Genomic DNA, 16636 nt, shown 5'->3' with positions numbered 1-16636 from the left:
AAATTTACAGAATTTGTGAAATCTTCCCTATACAAACATTGGACTCTAAGATTTAAGGTATTTTTAATGATATTTAATTTTTCTTCAGACCAGGTAGATGATTCAGAAGACTGTTTTAATGACAAATTGGACCTGCTCAGAAAATCTAATGGGTTTACATGGTTTGATTTTAAACAAGCAACAGACTGACAGGAAAAAAACAAAGCTATTTTTTCTTTGTCTGAGTGAGAACTACATTGGACATCCATTGTAAGCGATGGGCCATAAAGCGCACTGGTTCTGATGCCAAGTTGGGCTGGTGCAGGTTGTTAATGGCTCCAGAAAGATCAGCTCTTCCAGTGTCCACAGAACACAGACATATAACTCTTTTATTACCAACCTGGTAACAACAATGTGGGGTTGGTGTGGGGGTGGGCGGATCCTGGACACGTTTTGCAACTTGCAGAGCAGTTTGGGGAAATTCAGCTGGAAATATCCAGACTGCTCTACACTGATGCACAGTGTGCCTCATCAAGCACTTTAGTGGAATAAAGATGAGCTCAACTTAACAGCAGTGACTAGAACCTGAAATAAGGGTTTGGCCCTCCATCTGACCATACATTTCAGGTCAAACATGAACTACGCTTTGCAGCCAGTTAGCCAAGTGGAAAATTGGAAAATCTGAGCTACACTGAGTCATTAGCTAAATCAAATATGAAAAAAAAGCCACATCTCCCCAGAGAGTTACCTCTGAAGCCTAATCTCTGAGGCAAATTGAATGATTTCACTTCAGTGGCTTCCCAGAAATATGCTAACCTTATCACCGGTCATGCAGGCAGACAAAACTGACCATCTTCAGCAAGTTCAAATGCTCACTTCTTTTTTTTCAATCTGTAAAAGCCTCAAACTATTTTCCCGTCATTTCTTTTCCATTTCATGCCTACACTTCACTCCACTTTCACTTTTGGTCCTTTCTCTCTAACTCATTCTACTTCTGCAAACTCTGTAACTAATTAGCTCTGGCATGGCCTGTAATGACTTTACACTCTATGGGGAGCAAAGATGGAGGGAGGAAAAGAATCACCTTTTGCCTATTTAGGCATCAGTCTAAGGGCTGCGTGCCAACATGCAGCTGCTGCCTGCAACCACTGAACAATAAGAGCACAAATCTACAGCATCTTCCTGTCCTGAGGTTTCATACAGCTTCATATATATTTCATATATTACAACATAAAGACCCTATAACAGTTCTTGGCCAACCTGCTCTCTAAGGGCATGACAAAAACATGAGGCATTCGTCACTGTTTAGCTGACAGAAATGATCTGATGGTGAACAAAACGGATTGTTAGACATTTTGTACACAGCATCTTTAATGACTGCCCTGATGGAGATTTGTATTTACTGCATTAATTTTGTCTGTCACAACTTCTTATATAAATTGAGAAATCCAAGATTATTTGTAACCACATCAATTGTGTTTTTCTAGATATAGAGAAAGCATATGATTTGATGCAGGGAGAATAACTGCAAATTTGTAGGAGAAAGACTGAACTGGTAAAGAAGTATGTAAGAGTGCTGCAGGACATGTAAGAGAGTGGTTAGTGTACGGCTCATAAAGGATTGCCTCTTAGCTAATTCTTGTTTACTATGGTGATAAACAGATTGAAGGATTACAGTGTTTGCAGATGACACTGTGATCTGTAATGGAAGCAGGGAGGTGAAGGAAAGTCTAGAAAGATGGAGGATTGGTCTAAAAAAAGGAGAGGAATGGTTAGTATATAAGTGAGTGAATGAGAAGGACCAAGATGGAGCTACGAGGCTATATGAAGCAGAGATACAGAAGATATAGAGTTTTTATCACTGAAGTTCAACAATCTAGAGCAGTGGTCTCCAACTGCAGTCCGGGAGGCCTGGGCTGCGTCCAAACGACCGCCTTAACCATTATATAGGGCACTATACAGTATACTGGTTATGCCATTTTAAATTAGTGTCCAAACGTCTAGTGGATGAAAAAGTAGTGAACTCGAAATTTCCAACAATGCACCTTGAAAAGTAGGGATCATCCGTGGTCTCCAGAGGAGTAGAAATATCCCAGATTGCTTTGCGAGTGATGTACAAGAACAAACATGAGAAATAACAAATATGGTACAGGCACCGTGCGAGGAGGCAGAGTTACGTGAGCAACAGGGAGCGAAAAGGGGTTCGCATCTGTTAAGTGAGTTCACTATAAAGTCCACCATATAGTCCCCGCTCTGTAAAGTGAGTGAGGGATTTAGGGGCAAGGGCGGACATTCAGGCCATGGTGTTTTACAGCTTTTAGATGCATCTCTGTTCCAATCACCCTGTCTCCACTATTACCTCATTTACAAAGCCAGTAAGGTAAACTAGACATTCAATGCAGGCATTTATGGCAATGACATCTGAGGGGGTGAAGGGGTGAGGAAACGTGCCAGGGAAGGTTGGAACAGATGGAGTAGCATTAGATGTGACTAAAGGGGGAGTGGAGGCCTAGTGGTTAGGGCATAGAGCTTGGAATCCAGAGGTTCTGAGTTCCCACAGACTGCCACTCTGGGTCTCTCTGCAAAAGACCCTTAACCCCACACTGCTCCCCGGGTACTGAACATTGGCAGCTCACTGCTCCCCAAAGGGATGGGTTAAATGCAGAGAGTTCATTTCGTTGCTCTGTACTTGTGACACTGTAAGGACTATAAAAAAAAAGGTGGAAAAAAATATATACAGTTTAATGAAGATGTAGAAAATGAGACCAGCAGTGATTGGTTTAGACGTGGTGGAAATGATGAAGGATATGTTTAGCTTCTTCTAGGGTGTGATAATAATGGAAAGGAGTACATCCGAGGAGTTTCACACTTACAACCTGACCCAGTATCTTCCCAGTAGTTTACTGGGTCAGGGCTAAGTGTGAATAAAGCCAGAACCGATTTACTGTTTAAAACTGACCCACTAATTTATCAGGAGCACTCTGGTGTGAACAAAGCTGTTACATTACAGGGTAAGCCATTTGTGAGTTTATGTGAAATGTTTGTAGTGACATGTTGCCTAGCAACAGTCTTGATTCCAGGTATACGTTGTTAAATTCTGCAACAAAAGCATTACTGACAAAGAGGCTAGCAACATTTTCTCAAGCACTTTATCAAACAAGCAGACAAGTTCTTAATGATGGCTGGAAATCTGGTCAGACCTGGAAATAACAGATCTCCTCTCTGACGGAGCAGAGAGTGGAAGAGAATCAGCCACATCCTCCCCTGATCTCTGCCAGTCTGTGAAATCCACCTAAGTTGGATCTTTTTTCAGTAGTTTTCTTAACGTCACTGTAAGGACCACTGGTCCATGTGTTTATGGTGCTAATTCTTGTTCTGGAATATTGGTCCCACTAAATAACATTTATGTGTGAAAGGAGCTCTAGAGGAGAGGCCAAGCTGATGCACAGATGCTCGATTGCATAGGAAGAAGGATCCTGAGACTGGAGCCTCCAGGCAGGAGGTAAAGAAGAAGACCAGGGAGGAGATTTATGGATGAAGTTAAAGGGGACATGAAGGTACTTGTGTGAAAGAAGAAGATGCAGAAGATAGAGTTAAAGGGAAAAAAAAGAGTGGCGATCTTTCAAAAGGAGAAGCCGAAAGTAGAAGAAGAAATAGATCACTGGTGCCTCACTTACTGACAGAGAAAAATGCTCTAAAAAACAGTAAAAACAGAAGTGTTTGTATTTTAGTTTTGATCTTAGATTTATTCATCATACCTTCATAATCTTCCGAGAATATGACATCAGATATATCTCTTTACTGCTCTTTAAAATGGGAAAGACAAGATCTCACTCAGCTGTTCATTGGTCAGGTATTTTGAATTTGATTGTTTTCAATCTGGTTATGTTTGGAATGATTTGGGGAACAAAGCAATTAAACCTGTCTGTCTCGTAAATTTGCCTCAGATGTCATTTGTTATGAATAATGTGAAACAAACTGAGTGAAACGGCTGAACATAACGAGCTACTGCCCAAACCTAAAGTCAGAACAATCTTTAAAATGCTTCAAACACTGAGACAAAAAAAGACTTGAATCAAGTCTATGGTGTTACCACGCACTGAGCGAGAGGCGAGGTAAGGAAATCAAACTGAAGCTTCCCATGTCAGTCTAATGAGATGGCAGTAAAACAAAAACTTACATTTCAATGGTCCAGTTTTCAGAGACGTTTTTCTGAGTCTTTCACACAAACACATGAAACGTCTCTTAACATCTTTTTAGTTTTATTTAAGATCAGAAACCTTTTTCTGGGTTTGAGTTGTTTACAAACTAGGTTGACTTATAACAACCTAGGCTTGGTTAACCCACCCATATGACATCTGAACCCCTTTTTTGACTAACTTTAAATGTTTCTGGGAGCATGTTATTTACACAGCAGAATACATAATCTTTTCTGAGTTCTTTTCAGTCATGATTTGTTCAGGCAGACAGTAAAAATGTTACAGCCACAACTCAGTCAGAGCTCAAATACTGTCAGCTCCGTTCTGATATGAATAATTAATAACCTGGCAGAAAGGCCTTTTAGTCGCAGTCAAATCAATGAATTATTGAACAATTTAACAGATCCAACTGAGGACAGATTTATTTCCAACAAATATTAGGTCGGGCACAGCAGCAGGTATTTGAAGAAAAATGATTGTTTTCTGTGATGAATTCAAAATTTAATGTTTACATAATAAAAGCTTAGTAACTAAGCATGTTTTCAGTCAGCCTTCTTTTGAAGGTTTTTTTTGTGACCTCTATTGGCTTTCCCGGTGACGACCCCCCCATCCTAACACATGGTTTTAAAACCATAAGTTGAATTCTTACAAGATTTTAAGAAAATCTCTTATAATAGATTGCTTTTATTCATGCTGGTTTGAACATTTCTTTTTTTCTATTAATATGCAATTTTTTTCTTATTCAGAGATTTATTTCCTTCCAACCGTTGGTCCAGCAGTGAGCTTGCGGTCCCTGCAGACCTCATGATCTGTGGCCCTTTGCTGAGAGAGAACACACAATCCAGTTAATGAAGCTGGAAAATGAACAGGTGCAGCAGACATTGCAGCCTGCTGCCTCCTATCAAGTCAACGCTGTGGAGCTCCAGTCTCATTTCAACATGAACTGGAGTTAAGTGACTGCCTCAGACCTCTGAAACCAAACTAATTTATCTGTCAATTTAAATTAAGAAGTTAGAATTTGGTTTTTAGGAAGAGTCTCTTTCATCAGTATGATTTTTAAATAAAATCACCCTTATTTTTCTTAAACACAACCTTTTTAGAGGAAATGTCAGCTTTTTTTTTTTTTTTTTTACCTCTTCTTCTCTGTTTCATATCTGCTTAGAAGACGCTGGAGGCCTCCACACTTGAAGCCCTGGAAGTGGGCAGCAGGAGCACCCACGGTGATAATGTCGTACAAAGCATCTGGAAAGGGAAAACAAACAAACAAACGTTTAGTTTGCTGTACATAAGATGGGACACAGAGAACTGAACTGCAAGAGGGGCCAGAATAGGGGTCTGCAGCCTAGGACTCTTTGGCCCCTTAAGTGGCTCCAACTAAGCCGGGTAAGAAATGATTTTATCAATGAAGGCAGCAAGAAAGAGCAACAGTACAGGCTAAAGAATTTACTTAAAATTTTTTTTAGCTTTAAGAGTTTTTATAATTTAAGGCAGATTAAACATCCTTTATCCTTCATATTTATGGTGGCTCATTCTACAAAATAAAAGCCTTGTTTCCATAATATCCCCTTGTAGAGGGGAAATTATCATTTTTCATTTAAATCACGATAATTGAAAACCTTTCTTTAATTTTTCCAGCTTTTTAATATCAAATTTTTTTTTTTTTTTTTTTTTACTGTGGCTCTTCTTTTGCAGCCATGATGGTAAAGTGACTCTTTGAATTAAAAGGGTTTGGTTTAATGTCTAATCTACTAAACAATGGAAATGTGATGAAGAAACAACATCTTAACAGGTTAAAGATATTCAGACACAGACGTGAACACAGTTAAATATACTCATTTTATGGTGGAAAGTAAGAATCAAACAACATTTTACCAGTAAAGCTATACTTGTGACTTTTTTTTACAGCAGATGTAGATTAGATCCAAAATGACCCCGATATAATAAAAGGAAAGTTAAGGACCTTAAGTCATGTGTTGTAAAGTGGAAAACTGAAGCCGATAATAAATAATAAATAATGAACCTCATTAAAAACTCTTAAACACTGGAGGCAGCTTTGCCTGGGGCCTTTTAAATAACAGAGTTCAATAGCTCTTAGCTACTGCTTCTTCAATCATCCAATACTTCCTTTGTCGTTCCACTTCATTTATGAGCAAATTTGGGTTGATTTCTTTGTAAATGTGAATTAGCTGAGTAGCTGCCAACATCAGGTGTGAATTAAACATTTGAAGCCCCGTTAGAAAAGTTGTTTCTCGATAAAACAATGATCTCTTTTCTCAAACTGTAAATTTCACTAAAATGGCCCCGGTGCTTTTGTAGGTTGATTGGTCCCATGTGAGGGCAGAAGGACAGCCATTGTCACAGTGCTTCACTCCAATCAGCCTCAAAATGAAACAAACACTTCACAGGCAGCCAGGCACAGAGCACGTCTTGTTTGAATTATAATGACTGAAGATGGCATTTAAACCAGAAGGAAAAAAATCATAGTACGGGGTTTGGTTTCTCCTCCAGAAACTCTCATATTGAGATTCATTCCGAGGGACCCCCAATGAGAAGAAGGTAACTCTAGAAAAAAGGTCCAGTGGGAAGAAGGCCTTCCTAGATTGACATATGAAAACTGGCAAGCTGAGGAAGATAAACTAACAACTAATCAACTGTTAATATGAACAGATAAAAACTTTTTGATAGTTTTCTTTGAAAACAAAAAAAAACACCAAAGACCTGATACAGAACCAGAGATGCATCATCTTTCTGTTTATCCTCTGAAAGCTTTTCAGGTAACTACAGCCCACAGCAAAAACAAACTAAAAAAAACAGTCAACATTTCTTAAATTAAGTGTATTTACCTTGAAATGGAGTAGATAAATAAGATAGCTTGCCAATGGAATGAGTATATTTACTTAATTATAATTAGATGAAATGCACTTTAGACAAGATAAAGCAATATTTTTTTTTCTTACTTTGAATGTAAATTATCTTGTTTCATTGGCAAAATGTCTCACTTGCCTCCTCAATTCAAGAACAAATGTACTTATTTTAGGAAGAAATTACTTATTTAAATGGTAACTGGCCTGTACTTATATAGCACTTTTTGAAGCCTGAAGACTTGACCAAAGCGTTTTACACTACATTCAGTCATTCACCCATTCCCACACAGTAGCAAACTTCATTGTAGCCACAGCTGCCCTGGGGCTCACTGACTGGAATGCAGGTGAAGTGTCTTGCCCAAGGAAACAACGACCCTGAAAGCTGGAGCCGGGGCTTGAACCGAAAACCCTCTGATTGCATGGCAAACTCCTGCACCCGACGCCACTGTCGCCCATTTAGATTTCCATTTTTTGAAGTGCACTGTTTAAAAGTCACATTACTGTTGAACAACCATGTTTTCTGTCATATTTCTTTTAGCTTTCATTGAGTCTGAAGCAAACTGTTTGGATTAGTTTGTGCTCTAATGAAGTCCTGTAGGTTTCTACCCTGTAATGATGGCCAGATTAAAGGTTCTCTGGATTCAGCACAGCGTCTTCCTTTCCTTTTCATGGTAGAGTTCTAACTGTTCATCTTATGACAGGCAAACGAATTAGGAGCTGGTTTGAGTTTTCTGCCCTTGAATCACTCCAATCATGAGTACTATTCAAGTTAGGAGGTCAGATCCAACAATACATTCGACCTCAACCGTTTACTCAGAAAGATGAAATGGGGGGTGTCTCCTTGGGTGCTTGTCCTCCTTCCTCCCTCACATCGATTTCCGTAACACTGCTTTTTAAATAAAGGCCGAATAAAATCAGAATTAGGGGGGGTATCTCAGCTAGTGTTTGTCTGCAGCTAACTACTTATTTCACAGTAATTGACAGAGTAACCTTAATTTTTTTATGAACCCAAACCAGTTCTGCTACAGCAGCACAAGGGAAAATGTTTAGAGACGATCAGACCAATCACAGATGGATCCTCTGTTCTTTCTTTATTTTTTTATTTTTACCATTTCTCTTTTAATCAACACAAAAACAAGGAGTTAAAGGAGTGAGAACACCAAGAAGATAATGTACAGAGAAAACTGATAGAAATGAGTAATTATAATTCACACACAGCAATCTGCGAACAAGAAAACATTCTGCTGAACAATGTCTTTATCTCAGCTCTTAGACTGATGTGTTTAGAAATATTTTACAGCTGTGAAAATCTATTCACAGCGAAACAAATTAATTCTCTGCAGAGGCTGCAGTGTTATTATTTGATTCTGATTTCCTTTCTCTCTCTGATGAAAAGACAAAGTGAAAGAAAATGACTCAGCCCAATATGTAGATTATATGACACACCCGAAAGAAATGTGTCATCATAATACTGTATATAGAAACAAATGCAAAGTACTCAATGCAGCCAAGGTATACTGTATGTGCAGTGAAGCCTTTATTTAGCCAAATTACACAGAACTTCTAAAACATACAGAAACATTCAGGTTCTGCTGAAAACATCTGTATCAAGGATGATTTTTTACCTTCCTCATTCAGAAGCAGATATTTCACAAGATAGCTCGGATGTGTCGCTTTTAATTTGAAGTGGACGTGGCTTACGTACTGACATGTTTGTTCAGTTCCGGTGAGTTTTTTTCTGTCCCCATCTTCCTTTGTTATTTCATAAAATTCTGCCAGGTGCTTTGCAAAACTGGCATCAAAAATATCAGTAGATTAGTCTGAATTGTGCAGAAAAGTACTAGTAGTAGACATGCTGGTCTGTCATGCTGTTTACCGTAATAAATGCTGTAAAAACCGACGTAATCCAATAAAAAGTGTCATTATTAGTTGAAAGTAGTGTTGCGCCGATGCCATTTTTTGGCCCCGATACCGATACCCGATACCTGGCTGTGCGGTATCGGCCGATACCGATACCATAATAATGTAAAATAATTGCCATCATGGCTTTGTCAAGCTGCTGCCTACCTTTGTGAAGCAGGAAAAATCTAATACAAAGTGAATCCAGTAGAACTTTTTATTGTCTACCAGGAATGGGTGACAATAGTTGAGTAAACTTATGGGTCCGATACTGGTATCGGTATCGGTGCAACACTAGTTGAAAGTGAACATGAACTGTGTGTTGCTCATTATTCTCAAAGTGAACGTTGATCTCGTTTATTATTTCAGTTCACCGTTCACTAAAAATATGAATGTATTCGGTGAACGCCTTCATGCACAACACTGTTAGCAGCTGTGCCCGTTTCATTTTAACGTTACTGAACCATAAACTCTGAATTTGAGATGAGACACATGAGATCTCCAGGGATTCAGGAATTTTTCTGGGTAACCCCTCAGATGAACAAGTGAGGAAGTTTTAGAGTAATTCTGGTGGAAATGTTCACCATTGTGTAATATTTTCTCCATTCATGGTAAATGCCTCTAAGTGATTTGATGGGGTCCAAAAATCTCATTTATAACCATTTCTGAACTGGTAACACTCTCTCCCATCTGTTCTTGACTTGCTTCAGATTCTGTTATGTCTGAGATCATATCCATCCGTACCGTGTAAATAGCAATAAATAACAAGAGCGAGGCGGGCCATCGAGCTGTCAAAGAAGGAAGGGTCAATAAAGAGACAGAAAATCTGCACAAGCTCAACAAAATGAACAACAAAAATGATCAACAAAATAGTGAAAACAAACAGGAACTAAGAGCGACAGGAAAAAAAAAACTAATATCCAAAATATCATGGTGGCTTTAAGGCCATGGGTAAAAAAGTATGATTTGATGACAGTAAGAGAAGAAGTCTAGGAAGAAAGGCTGAGCAAAGTTTTACTAAATTTAACATCTTTAAAACCTCTAACAGTATCTGAGCTTTACAGATCTAGAGGAACTAGATGGAACAGTTGGGTGCTGCAGCTCAGAGAAAGAAGCTGGACCAAGATAACTGATGAGAAACAAATCAGAGAATAATGAAATAAACAAATAATTGCTGGAAGCCAGTGAAGCTAAAATCTGATGAAGGTACTGATGTTTCCTGGTAAAAGTTAGAAGCTAAGTGATAACCTTTTCACCAGTTTGAAATCAGGGATCTTAGTCTGACTAATTTCAAAACACTAAATATTGTGATATATAAGGTAATATCAGCATATTTTACTGTCTCCAGAACATGTCCAATATTTGACATTCAGTGACATGCTGTGACTTCACTGTTGGTTGTTCCTGTCAGCTTCCTTTCTCAGACCCAGAATTATAATGAGATTTTCAGCATATGGGACAAAAGATCTGAAGAGGAGATACTGGAGCTATTAAGCCTTAACTATATGATTTTTTTTAGGATCTCCTTTTTAAAGTATAGGAAATGTATTCATGAGACCGTCACAGAGAGGCTGGACACAATATCCTCTGTGCTTTACAGAAAAAATAGAATATCAGTCATCAGCATATAAATGAAAAAGAGGAGAATTATTAACCTACTTCATGATGTCAGACTGGTTCTTTAGAAGCCAATATTGGATTATATGATACCAAAGGTAATCAGGTGGGGGGATAGGGCTGCTTTAGGGTTTTTCTTTCTTCAAAACATGAAATATTTTGAAAAGATCTCTGTTCAGGTTATCACCTGGTACAAGAACTGATGTTCTGCATGTGTGTAGATGCTGTTACCAATAAATCAGCTCCTCTGATTATTGATTGACAACCAAACTGATGTTACAGAAGAAGATTCCAGTTAGACCAGTTCTTCTGGAATAAAGAACCATGGCAGGATGCTGTGGAAAAGTATTTGCCACCCTGAACATCAGAAACATCTGGGCTGGACTCATCCTCTCTTTCAGAAAAATGTCTGAATCTGTAATATAATATCCGTCCATCTTATGCGGGCTGGTTTCTATCTACAGGTGGGGTCCATGCTGGTCAGGCAACCAGTCCATCACAGAGATGAACAACTAAGGGCAATTTAGAGATGCCAATTCATGTTTTTGGACTGTAGGAGGAAGCTGGAGTACCCAGAGAGAAACCAACACATTCACAGAGAAAACATGCAAACCCCATGCAAACAAATAAATGCTACAGCAATCCCTATTCCTGTTAGGATAATACATTACGCATTAGTAGAGTATCCTTGCTTTAAAAGATGCTCTTCAGCTTTTTAACCTCTTAACAATCAGTTTAAATAATAGATAATCCCTTAATCATTTATAGTCTGCAGTTTCATAATAAAAAATCTGTTATTGGTTTTAGTATTCCATCCTAAATGTGCACTTGATCCTGAAGCGCTTTCTGCAGTTCGGAGAAACAGAAAACCCTGTGATGAGAGTCCATCCCTGGCTCAGCAGCAATCAGCTCCTAGGTTTGCTCTCACTAAGTAAAAAATGTTAAAATAATTGCATTTCTTCATCAGTAAATCAGAGATGGCTTATTTTCTTTTTTCCTCCAAGAGCAGCTTTGAGTCAAAACTGGGATGTTTCCTTCAAAAGAGGCAAAACTGCACCTGTCGATTTAAAAACAAGAACTGGAATGACACTGTCTAAGGAAAACAGGAGAGAGCATTTATTTTTCCTCAGCTTTCCCATTTTTCTGCTTTTCAAATTAAATTATATCAGCGAGGAATCAGGTGTGCTTTTTTCAGATTCAATTTTACATTTAAAAAGACTCAATTTAAACCAACTTAAAGATATAGAGGATTTTATTTTTTTGGTGGATCATCTAAATAAGTGGTCCTCCAAATTGTCAATCATTCTGGTAATATGTTTACGTAAGGCTGTCTTACGCGCTCGTCCCATTAGCTATATTTTTCTCCGCATGCAGACTTTCAGGCGTATACATCTGTGGTGAGCTATGGTTTCAGACAGTCATTGAAGCTCACATTTTTTCCGCGGTTCTTTGAAAATGGCAGAGGTCCGTACGAGAAAAAGTGTCTAAGAAGTGTATGCTCTCCTTGCAAAGCATTATGGGACTAATATCAAAGAAAAACTCCTTGCATAATTATAATAAAGACATTTATATGCATAAATCAAGCAGAACACTATGGCGATAGCCGTACTGCTCCACTTGTGAAACTTAAATCTGTTGGGCTCTTTTTGGCAGCAAGACAATTATTAAAAAATCTTCTTGCAACATAGCCAGACAGGACACTGTTTAAAAAAAAAAGAAATATATATATATATATATATATATATATATATATATATATATATATATATATATATATATATATATATATATATATATATATATATATATATATATATATATATATATATATATATATATATAATATCAAAGATAATGCATGCACTGCTCAACGGACCGACGGGAAAGTGATCATCTGTCGGTAAGTTGACTGAGTTCACTATAAAGTCCCCGGTCTATATAGTTATTGAGGGATTTGTGGGTCAGGGCGGACGTTTGGACACAGTAAGCTTTTGTGAGCTTTGAGAACAGCAACTTTTAATCAAAGCGTGCACGATGAGAAATTGGCTCATACATGCTCCCGCATGCACATTGTTTTTTTTTAATGTGGAGAGGGTGGGTCTCAAGAAAATCCTTCACAATACCTTTAAGACAAAATCAGTTTCATCTGTTAAAATTTAGAGCTAAATATATTATGATGGTCTACTTATTTTAACCTATCTACACCAAAAATAAGGCTTTTTTTAAATAGTTTTCCAAACAAATTAAAAGTAAAAAGAGAAACATGTCTTACAGTTAGGGAAATGATAGTCCTTCATTGTTTGACAAGAGATATGAAATAAATGATCACATTCCCCCTTTTCTTAAGAATCTTAGGTGAGCCAGAGAAGCGGTGGATGGAGTGGATAGAATTCGCTTCACACATCAGCGGAGCACCTCCACCGAAAGCCAGATATGAAGAAAATTGGGCCCAAAGAGGCTAATTATCCACGTGTCCATCGATCAGTGAACAAACGCCTTCAAGGTCGGTTTTGATGTGGTTTTAGTTATATTCTGCCTTGGCAGAGAAACCAAGACCTACATGATGATTTGATGAGGCTTAACTCATCCTTCATCCCTCAGGTACTTGATGGAAGAGTGACAGTTTAAACCTGTGTTTGTTTGCCCGTCTTTCCATCAATCATCCGTGTTTATAGCCGCTCCCCGCTGGAAGGGAAGCAGTTAATGCACAGAGACAGTTCCAGGCCAACAGCAGCCGGACGCACTCTCCTATTATTCCACTCTGCAAAAACGCAAAGGGCTTCATTAGTATTTCATCTGTTTTCTAGCCAAGCTAATTCTCACCTTTTAACCCGAGTGATGACCTGGAAACATTCCTGTGAGGTAAATCCACAACAGAGACAATAAAATGTGACGATGACAGCTGCTTTTCCATCAGACATAAAGGAGTGGAAAAGGCGACCAATCCTGTCACTGAAGCATCCGTCTGTCACATTCTTAAGTCAGCAGCAGTCATCTTAATCAAACGGTACCTGTTTTTTGGGGGCAGGTGACCCTCATCCTCTGAGTGTGCAGGTTTATTGGAATGAACTCCAGAGACTTCTGGGCTTTGCAGCAGCTCGGCTTGAACGACCCTGAACAAAGACAAAAGACAGCGTCTAAAATTAATGCTGGTAAACAGCAGCATTACCATATTCAGATAGACGGATGGCAAATGAAAATCTTATAATAATAATAATACAGATTTATTTCTTCTTAAAAGCACCAAAGTGTGTAATGGAAACAGTAGAAATATTTTTGGTTTAAAAGTTCAGAAGATAACCACAGGAAATTAATCTCAGAGAGATATGCTTACATGTCTGGGAAGTAAATAAACCGTCCCGTCCTAATCTATAAAATAACAACCAAACATTTTTATATTACAATGAGCATCTTGTGTTGGGTGCTGGAGAAATTCCACCTTTCTCCAGCAGAGTCCGCCGTGGATCCTCTGAGGGAGCCTCCTGCACAGCTGCAGCTCGTCAAGATCATCAGAGGATCCACTAATTAAGCTGTCTTCAGACCTTGCCTCAACGCCGCAGTGTTGTTCCAGTTGGTCAGCGCTTAAGCCTAGATCCTCAGAGTAATTCGATGACTTTTGAATCCAGCTTGGATTCTAACCCCTGTGTCTGTTTTCCAGGAAACCTGTGCCTCCTCTGTGAAAGCTCTGGAAGAGCTAACCTGCCGAGCCGACCCTCAGAGCCAAACCTGAAGATTCACAGAGAACCTCCAAGCAGCTCAGGACTAGAGCTGGGAAACCCAAAGCCAAGGTCTGTTCTAATTAGACGTGAGACGCTGAAGCAGCTAACGGACTCTGCTGATGAACTCTTCTCCAGAACCAACAGTGACTCTCCCAAAGCTAACCTCAAGAACCCTCAAGGTACAATCAGTAAACTTCAGAGAATCAAACCTCTGTCGACAACGCTAACTGAACTGTCTCTCACGCAGACTCCGGTGAATCAGAATCCAGGCCCTGAACCTGAACCATTATATCCTGTGTGCTTGTGCATAAATAAACTGTTAAACTTTCATCCTTGTGTCCGTCAGTGGTGTTCTGCATTCTTGGGTCGCTTTCAGTGAACCCATCATGACATCGTGATCCAACAAGGTGGAGTAATTACAGCCTGGGAGGAGGAACAGCACCAAAATTGTTTCTCCAAACTCACCCAAACCACAGAGAAAAGGTGATTTAATGAGATTTCTGCTCAATAAGCCAATCCTGTCAGAGCAATTTTCTGGGTGATATACGGCTTTTAATAAAGCAGTAAATTTGTGATGAGCACAGTGTGTAGAAGCTGTCTGCAGTACAATAATGACTTTTTCTTGAGTTTGCATGTTAGTGGAGATTAAACAACGACCTTTATCGTCTTTTTGAACAGAATAGATGCAGGTCAGCATCACAGCGCTGCTCATTCTGCTGATGTTGGAACAAACTGAGTTTATTGAAAGAAAAAGATGTTTTCATGAAAAGGCTATGTGTCATTTCTTTATAGTTATGGAAGTATATGCAATTAAGAACTCATTCAGTGATAATTACCAAAGCCTCAACCGTTCAAAGCACTATAAAAATATGAATTACTTTTAACGTCACTGTAGCATTATTTATTTGAAATGCTGAACAGTTCAGTTTAATACTCATATTACACATATTCTGGTTATGGAAACATCCCCTATATGAATTTGGATTTAGTTTTTACATATGCATAGATATACATACATATATATATACAGAAGCGCTATATGTGTATATATTTTATTTCTTTTTATTCTTATTTTCATCTTTATTATATTGTGTAGTTTGATGTGTGTGTGTGTATATATATATATATAACTGTAACTGGAGCGTGTAACAAAAGTAATTTCCCTCTGGGATTATTAAAGTATTTCTGATTCTGATATAGTGGGAACACACCCTGCGGTCACCTTTCTTATGCAGGGGAACCACAACCTCAGTCAGCCATTCGAGGGCCCTTTCCCAAAGCTTCATGCGATGTTGAGAAAGGCGTGACAGCCCGACAGCCCAACCCTTCCAGACCTCTAAGGTACTCAGGGTGGATCTCTTTCACCCCTAAAGCCTTGCAGCCGTGGAGTTTTTTGACCACCTTGGTGACTTCAGCCTGAGTGATAACCAAATTTGGCCCCACGCATCTCGTCTCTTCTTTCCCCATGGAAGGCATGTCAGCCAGATTATGGAGATCCTCCAAGTATTCCTTCCACCGTCCAACTCTTTACTTTGAGAACCAACCAAAAGTCGTTCACTATGGCCTCTAAAAACTCCTGTCCCAGTTTTTCCCTCTGCAACCGCCCAGGCAGTGGTATGGTTGGCCTCAACATACCTGCTTGCTGCCTCGGGGACTCACAAGTCATGCAAGCTTGAAAGGATTCCTTCTTCAGCTGCTGCTGAAGCTCCTCAACAGTGTAATTTGGAAACAGAACAGTCGTAGGAATTTCAGCATCCATTCTTTACTTGCTTTGTGTGTCAATTATTAAAGAAACCAAAGATAAATGAAATTGTGGTTTAGTGGCCCTTAATGGCTGTCTGTGAAGCTGTGGGTCTGGAGACACGTCAGTCTACATGGAAACACTTTAAGATGTGACGCACTCAGTGCCAGGTGGTAGAAACTGTTGCACCAAAGGGAACAGCAACAGTTCCAGGTTTGGGAAATATTTACCTTCTGCTTGAAGCTGGTTGGATCAGGATGGTTAATTTTAAACACGTTTTATTTCATTCGATCTGACATCAAAATTTGTATGCAGACCTGAAAAAGATGTAGATGTTAAAGAAAATAAATCTGTATGGTGGGAACTATTTCTGACAGGTTTGCAGAAGGTAAAAATCTACTTCTAAGATGGCTTCTCTCTGGTTTTAAACCCCCGTTTTCATTTTAGGACTAAAACAGCAGAGTGACTCAAATGGCCAAGAGAACGTAGCTTCCACTCAGCACACGACTCTGACCTTCAGTTACATGTGGATAAGAGCTCATCAATTTAATATTAATGCAGGAATAATCCTATTTAAGAACAGCAAACCTCTGAGCTTGGAGCCATGCCTGAAAAACC

At 39.0% G+C, this 16636-nt stretch overlaps 1 protein-coding gene across 6 annotated transcripts in view; it reads right to left on the bottom strand.

Annotated features, from left to right (window-relative positions):
* inpp4b (inositol polyphosphate-4-phosphatase type II B) overlaps positions 1–16636 on the bottom strand; it is a 259571-nt gene that overhangs the window by 43532 nt on the left and 199403 nt on the right. For all 6 annotated transcript variants that reach the window (XM_038271096.1, XM_038271098.1, XM_038271099.1 and 3 more), the window contains 2 exons: positions 13570–13671; positions 5312–5420 (listed from right to left, as the gene is read on the bottom strand). In XM_038271096.1, the coding sequence (XP_038127024.1) occupies positions 5312–5420; positions 13570–13671 (211 nt within the window). The remainder of the gene's footprint in view (positions 1–5311; positions 5421–13569; positions 13672–16636) is intronic.

Source organism: Cyprinodon tularosa, unplaced genomic scaffold (assembly GCF_016077235.1).
Source record: "Cyprinodon tularosa strain WSP-4 unplaced genomic scaffold, ASM1607723v1 ctg79, whole genome shotgun sequence".
Lineage (NCBI taxonomy): Eukaryota > Metazoa > Chordata > Actinopteri > Cyprinodontiformes > Cyprinodontidae > Cyprinodon > Cyprinodon tularosa.
Note: the sequence above shows the minus strand (reverse complement) of the source record. Positions and strands in the feature narration are given on the sequence as shown.